The 7707-nt window shown below is 33.6% G+C and overlaps 1 protein-coding gene across 1 annotated transcript; it reads right to left on the reverse strand.

Annotated features, from left to right (window-relative positions):
- Positions 1–870: 870 nt before the first annotated feature.
- Positions 871–6322, reverse strand: LOAG_10885 (tyrosyl-tRNA synthetase). Its single transcript, XM_020448251.1, has 13 exons — positions 6221–6322; positions 5930–6026; positions 5643–5792; positions 5296–5471; positions 5067–5151; positions 4764–4972; positions 4277–4526; positions 3208–3402; positions 2942–3067; positions 2419–2615; positions 2022–2208; positions 1510–1741; positions 871–1115 (listed from the first exon to the last, which is right to left on the reverse strand). The coding sequence occupies exons 2-13, from the start codon at positions 6023–6025 to the stop codon at positions 895–897; spliced, it is 2124 nt and encodes a 707-aa protein (XP_020301589.1). The 5' UTR covers position 6026; positions 6221–6322; the 3' UTR covers positions 871–894.
- Between the last annotated feature and the right edge of the window lie 1385 nt (positions 6323–7707).

The following is a 7707-nucleotide window of genomic DNA, read 5'->3' on the forward strand; positions in this document are numbered from 1 at the left end:
TAACACGTTGGGAACGATTTCTAATCGGACAATTAAATTCATTTTGAGCTTTGATTTAGCAAGACCATATGAATGGATCAATGTGTATCACCGAATGATAAGCCTGACATGTAAAGTCATAGTTTCTGTTTGGAACAAACACAGATAATAGAAAATGAGTAGCACGCTAAATCTTTAACCTTATTCCCCACAACTTATTCCTTGATAATGAAATGAAATGGATAATTTCCTAATGAATAATTTGGCAATGAATGATTTTCTGCATAAAGCATAAGATGCATATTTGTACTAAGACTGCCAATCAAAGCCTGCGAGATAAAGTCTAAGGCTATTTAAACTGTGAAGGAAAAATAAACAAACCTTTTATCATTCACAATAAAAGGAACAATACTTAACAACAAATTTTGTATAAACAAAACTTACAAACTGCATAAATATAAAAGCATAGGAAAATCATATTTTTTAATAATAATAATATCGCCTTAATTTTAAATCTTTAATAATTAATATATTCATATTTCTGGCTTTATTAATTAACAACAAAAGCAACAGATATTAATTAACAACAAAAGCAACAGAAGCTTACAGCAAAACAAAACAACGTGGGAAGATTTATATTAATTAGTAATCAACAAAATTTCACCTTCTACCGAATCCTACTAAATAATGCTTCAGTAACCCTCTCGTTAAGTGATCCGTCTTAATTTTGTATAATTTACGCAGAACCAGAATGTCTGAAGATGAACTTCAAATAGCTTCGCATCAGTTTTTGGATAAAATCGAAAACAATAAGGAAAAGATGATTATCGTCACTCGAGATATTCCAAGAACATTTTTAACACTATGCACAAGCACACAAATCTTACTCTTGCACCGCTTAAATTATCCGCAAAACTACTTTTTACCTTTTTTATTGGGGAATGCTGCAGATACTAACTTTGCTTTAGTGATAAAACACGTCCGAATGGGGTCGCAGAACTGATTGATTTTAGATACAATTACTGCCTTTAAATCTGCAGGATGCAAAGTTCCATCCACAATTATTCTTTCCAGTTCATTACAACCATTAATTGCTATATTTCCACCGTTTTCTTCCGAACGTTCGATTACCAACTCTAAAATTCGAAATTCACTGGGTTCTTTATAAAATTCCATCAGTTAGAAAATTTCTGAAACATCCTCAGACATGGCAGGCAGTAAATGCAGAATATATAACCACTTTAATATTAGGGGTAGAGAGGATAATCAAAAGGAGTTATTATATTTCCACTGACTTGAAGTATTGGATTTAAATAGCTAAAAAAGAATTATAGATTAATTGACAATTTAATCCTTAATAATTAAATAAAATATTGAGGAGTCATGAAATACTAACGAAAGATGTCTACAACTATGCTATACAGAAAGAATATCAAAGCAAATCTCGGCGCTATAGAATAAGTTAATCTTGGAATGCTCCAAACAGTTTTTAGTAATGAAAGAAAAATAATGATTAAGGCAATAACTCACTTGATCCAAAATATGAGAATACAAAACGTTTTGCAAGTTCAAAAGCGATATTGCCTTTCAAATTACCGGGTTCGCAAAATGAACGTGCAATTTTCTGCTTAACTTGTTTCGATGTATCCAGAGGATCCAGATGGAATTCAGGATCTGATGCAGACATTTTACTGCCCGACATAGATGGTAAAACTGGGACTAACAAATGTGCGCGGGGTTGTTGTCCGCGTCGCTGAATCATCTGAAAAGCTGGAATATGATGAAGTACAATCTGAGAATAACTAACTCAATCTCTTGCGCTAATAAAAAAAGTGAAATCCTAGCTCTCTGCCATAAAGAAAGGAATCAAAAGTGAAGTATTTATAGTGTTCCTGCACAAATGAAAAACAAATAAGGAGATTAATGTGCATTATATACCACTTCAAATTCTAGAATTCTATATTAAACAGTAACTCATATCATAATCAATGGAAACAACAGAAAAAAGTGAACCATAATTTGAAAATAAAGTGATTAAAAACCTGCTCAGAGAACTTCGAAAAAGGACGCATTTCCTCACCCATAACGACAATATCAACATCCATACGGTAATGGTCAATGGTAAAATACAAAGGTGGTAACAATGAGCCCAGTGTCACTCCGTCCAGAATGGATGCTTCATCTCGTGTTACTTTTGAAGCCATCTGATACACTTCCAAAGTATACTCCCTGGGAATAAACTTTATTTGCTTTATACTTGACCGATGAATGAAATTACAGGTTAACATCAAGCCTGTCCAATTGAGGTTACACTGGGTATCGCAAGAGGATCTCCTGAATCTCCTCGCATTTTTTAACAACTCGGAATATATCTATCAAATTATCTGAGGCAACAATTTATGCATAAATATATTTTAATTTGATAAAAACAATACTCACGGTTCCAATTGATAGTTCGACCCCCAAACAATTTTGACATCTTTCAAGTCAAGCAGACTAAAGATCTGCTGCAAAATCACAGTATAATAATTACAACGCGCTTCTCGAACATTCCATGGGCACTTCTCATTATCCAAAAAGGCATCGATATCAGCCAAAACTATTGTTAACGAAATATTTCCCAGCAATTGCAGTTTCTAAAAAAGTAACTGAATATATCGTCAAATGCCATATATTCTACAAGATCAACAGACCATAATAAAAGCTGCCAGAAAAATTAATTCCCTCCAGAGGCAAATGTCCTCAATAATTTTGGCTTGCGTGGACTGACTATGCTTACTCAACATCGAGAAAACTAATATCCTCAGGAACATTGAAAACGGATAGTAAAGAAAGATAACTTAACTTCAGTTATTCTGGATCATGGAAAAACAAGCTACGACAAAGATTTGTTGACAGAAGCAAAAAAATTCTCAATATTTAGAAAGCCGAAACAAAATATGTCTAAAATCAAAAAAAGAACCTTCAATTTGAAAAGCGGAATAACAAAACCCAGGTGAAAGCGACCTTTTGGCGCTATCGTATAAACAACATGTAATAAACTATTCTCTTTGATTCGTTTCTTAAGCCACATTTCACCACTGACTAACTGCAACATACATAATTAAAACTTGCATAATTTGTATTAATTTCTGAGAAGTCTTTCGGTTCAATCATCTAAAACTGTGGCATAAAATGTAATGATAACCATGTAGGAATCATTGATGTAATCTCAGAAAACACAAATACCTCGGCATCATGAATGATTTCTCGGAATTTCTGCTCTTCTTCATCATTCAGAGTGATGCCATCAATTGCAGGACTAGCAAAATGTGGTAAACTGTTATCAAATATATTTTTGGAATATCCTTTTTCCAATAATAACAGCATTTCTTCGTTCATACAGTTCTTCTGTACTTCCTCCAATACTTTACAAATGAACTCCTGCAAGAAACAAAATAATCAAAAGTCAAAGTAATCAATCAAAAAAAGCAAGTAAGATACGAAGTGAAATGAAAAATAAAGACATAGAGATGGAAAAGCAAGCAATGTCAACAGTAAAGCGATGTACAAAGGAAAGAATAGAAGCGAACTGTTCGAACAAGCACTACAGAATACAACGAATTATCATTGCATCTAATGAGATTACTCGATATCTATTTTGCATACTGCGAAACCGGTACATGGATATACGCGTTTGTACCAGTTTTAGAGGTATGCGCCCGGGAGGGTAATGAACCTTAAAATCGTACACACCAATACAATAACTCTGCACTGCACCATAAAGTAGTCTTGGATGTAGGTATGGTGGCTTCCCTATGGACATTTCGTAAGATATTTTCGAGATGTTCTTACCAAGAATTCTTTGAATAATGTGACCGATTGGAACGTTAGAAATCCCACAAAAATAGTGATAATTATGTTGCAAAGTGATTCCTCAAATATAAACTATTTCAAGATGTGCTTCAATATTAACAACAAATTGCGGTACAAATTGTAGTAGCATCAGGATTTATGTTAAGTTAAACATTCAGTTCTGATCCTTTGCTACAGCGATAATTTCGCATATGTTGCACGCTTACTAGTTAAAAACATAGCAGGCGTATTAGAATATGCAAATGCAAAGCTTACGCCACGGACAACAGCTTCTCATTATTCTTTATTACTACTTACTAATACCAACGATGTTGAACCAAACAAATCATTATAATTGAGTTAAACTCATTTAAAAAAGAAATACACGGTAATCATTATTGGAATTTTTCTTTTTCAATTTAATGAAACATAATATAAAGATAAAAATTGCAACAATACAAACCTTAACAGTCTCTTTCAAGCCAGTTTCAGAAATCCCTCCTGTATTATATCCTTCAAATAAATCCTTGTAGTTATCATAGTCCTTTCCATCAAAACTGACTGATTTTGGTGAAATAATTGGAAATAAAACGTGCTCACAAAATGCTAGCACTCCGTTTTCATCCGAATCACGGCTGCAGACAGCCCCATCGATCTTTCTTCGCACAACATCTGCTTTATCCAACAAATCAATTTTCGAATTTTCTTCTGAACTAAATCAAAATCTTCGCTAAATTTCAACAGATATGGAAATGAGAGAATCTGAACAAGTTTAAATAAACTCGGAACAGAAGAAAATGCAAACTTTTACATGATGAGAAATTACACATACCTAAAAAACTAAGTCTCATTTACCAAAACTAAAGGAAATGATTCGAGTATATTCAACCGGTCGGCAAAATTCAAGGCGAAGTTCAAGTAAATCAATAAATCTACAACCAAAAAATCACCTGCTCATCTTCGATCCTTGCAATCCAGGTACCATAGGATTCATAAGATGAAACCTTTTACCTAGTTTTAGTTTTGGAAGTTGTTCCTCGGCCAGAATAAAAATTTTCCTTTGATCTATTCCACCAAACTGACCATCAACTTTCAAGTACTGTTCATCCAAGGCTTGTAACAACGGATAAAGTAAACCGCTCAGTAAGGGTGATGCTACCTGCAAGGAATGATTACTACATTCTATCCGAAGTTTTTAATCATAAACCTCGCTTTAAATCTAATCATATATCCCCATGAAAAAGGAATCTTACTTGCTTTACTACTTCAGCACCGGCACGTAAAGCGTCTCTCCTTGTTACAATATTACACAATCGAAGCAAATCAGACGTATATTCTCTTAAAACACGAATGATTAACTTTTCATGTAGAAATAGTGGAGACATATAAGAACATTGAACAAAAAAACTGCTAAACTGCTAATGCTAGTTAGAACAACAACCAGTGTTCCAGCGTACAGTAACCATTCGACGAAAAATTAACCTCGACAACTGATAGGATGTTCCTCTAACAAAGTGTAGCTGGTCCAACGGTACATGGAGTGCCGTAAGCAGTGCTTTGATCACTTTTTCATAATATAATACTCGATTATCCAGGAGTTCCCAAGTGCTTTTTAAATTATCCAGAAAAGCATGCAAATCAGCAAAGAGTATTGTCACCTGAATGCAAAGTTACTCTAGTATTATCAAAAAATAAGAGACCCAGCGATAACAGGAACAATAAAGTTTGAGTAAACTGAAATCTCTAAAAATTAATTTGAGAATCGCAACTTCGAAATCAAAATTGATTTTTCAGACTGCACTGGAAATACTACTTCGAACAACACATACCCTTAGGTTCGCGGATAAGAAGTCAGCAATTTTTCTTATCGGTACAAAATACCCTACATGCGGCTTTCCTGTAGTCGCCGTGCCCCAATAGACATGAATTTTTTTTTTCGAAGCTAACTGTTTTGTAATTTTCTCCAATCCCAACACTTCCTGAAATAAAAAACAAACATAAAGCTATTGTTAGAAGCAGGAGATTAGAATAAATTGGACAAATTGCTGTTTCCAGATAATGAACGGTCCTTTTTCAGTCTTAAGGTATGAAATAATATATCATGACTGCAGTAAACCTTCAAATTCCTAGTAATAAGGTTTAGTCGACGCAAGTCTTCTTCCGATAATCCATCAGTATCAACTTTCACACTGGATTTATCCTCGTCTGTCATACTGCAAATAATCAATCAAACCTGAGTCATTATAAAACATATAAATCAAGGTGAATTATTAATCCCTAAAGTTCTTCCAGTATTACCACTACTGATCATATTTTATTCAAACCCAAGTAAACCGGATGAAAATACTGCTGCGTAAATCTTGACGTAAACAGTAGATTTCAAGCTATATATTGAATTAAATTTTACCCTGCATCCGGAAATTCGCTCCCACAACTACAAATTGTCACTATTTGGGCAAACAATTTCGAGAAAACCCTGCAACCCCGCGAACCCTCGACAACAACCTCAACATCACGGAAAACCAGACTGACAATGCTGCAAGCAGTAGAAAGTTCCACAGTGCAACTGTTATATTTCAGGCAACAGTCATTAAGGAGAAATCAGGTATATATCCGTTCTTTAGCTGATTCACTTTCCGGCAAGTACCACAGGAAATAGCTGATTCACTTTCCGGCAAGTACCACAGGAAATTCTGATCTACCTTTGATTAATGATGATTAATAACGATGATGGGAATAATTCCGATCTTGTTGTGAAACTTCGAGGATGTTTTTGAAATTCTATTTGAAAATTCAGTGTGGAAATATATCTCTTCTTTTGTTTTCCAATCAGAAAATGTGTTCTATGTTCTTCTCAAGTGCATTGAACCAGCATTATAACGCTTTTTTTCTTCGAAAAATTTTTGAACCCAAAAGGCTGCCAATCTCCAAATTTGATATCGAAGTATCATTTCACAAAACATCCACCCAAATTGCTTGAAGTGCGCAATTGTACATTAGGCTTGAAGGCGCAGTTTAATGACTCATTGTAAATATTTTGCATTTTGAACTGAAAAAAGATTATTTCGACTCTAAATTGTGCTGATTCTGGAGCAATTAGTGAACATACAGTCATTTGATCAAAGATCATCTTTAATCGTATCCTCTTTTTTAAGAAAATTCAACCTTCTTATAATTTTATTTAACGTCATTCCAATTAGTGGACTTCCTTGAATCAAAATTTATAAACAATCATTACTTTATACATTGAAATGATTAGATTTATTCAACTTTCCCATATTGGTTGTCTTTTTCGATATTGTTGTTCTTGTCACTATTATCAATAATAATCATAATGCCAATTTTATCGATTAATTAGCATTATCAACAGACAAGCAATTTTATCATTATTCTGTTAATATAACAAGTGGCATACTTCAGTTAGTCATAAACATAAGCACATTCTAATTGAAGTAAAAAGTTAAAAATTCAAAAAGGAATTCACGCCATATTGCTACTTCAATTCCATAAATTTTCAAATTCGAGATATCTGATTACGCGAAACTATTAGGAAACAATGAAAAGTAAATAAAACCTGAGCACTGTAGAAGACAATTGTTAGCACAACTGATATTTGCAGTGACATCGCAGCAAAAGTTGGCTAACTAATGCAAATTATACAAATTTTATGCTCCTAGATTTTGGATGTCTCATATTTCGCTTCTGATTTTTTTTAAAGGCATTTCTCAACTTTACTGTTTTTTAAATTATTTCAATTGTTTTAACCTTTGCTCTTTGTTCATGCTCTTTACGCTTTGAATCAGCAGGTTTGATGAACTATATGTGCTCTGGATCTCAATTCAATTCATCCAGATGACCTCTTCGAAATCAATCAACGAGTTAGTAAAATATTTT

Source organism: Loa loa (assembly GCF_000183805.2).
Source record: "Loa loa unplaced genomic scaffold supercont3.8, whole genome shotgun sequence".
In the NCBI taxonomy this organism is placed as follows: domain Eukaryota; kingdom Metazoa; phylum Nematoda; class Chromadorea; order Rhabditida; family Onchocercidae; genus Loa; species Loa loa.

Coding starts and splice junctions, on each gene's coding strand:
- LOAG_10885 (XM_020448251.1), bottom strand. CDS start 6,025: ATGACAGACGAGGATAAATCCAGTGTGAAAGTTGATACTGATGGATTA. Junction 4,527..4,763: donor CAAGGATCGAAGATGAGCAG/GTGATTTTTTGG, acceptor ATTTTGATTTAG/TTCAGAAGAAAATTCGAAAA. Junction 1,116..1,509: donor ATTCTCATATTTTGGATCAA/GTGAGTTATTGC, acceptor TTCGAATTTTAG/AGTTGGTAATCGAACGTTCG.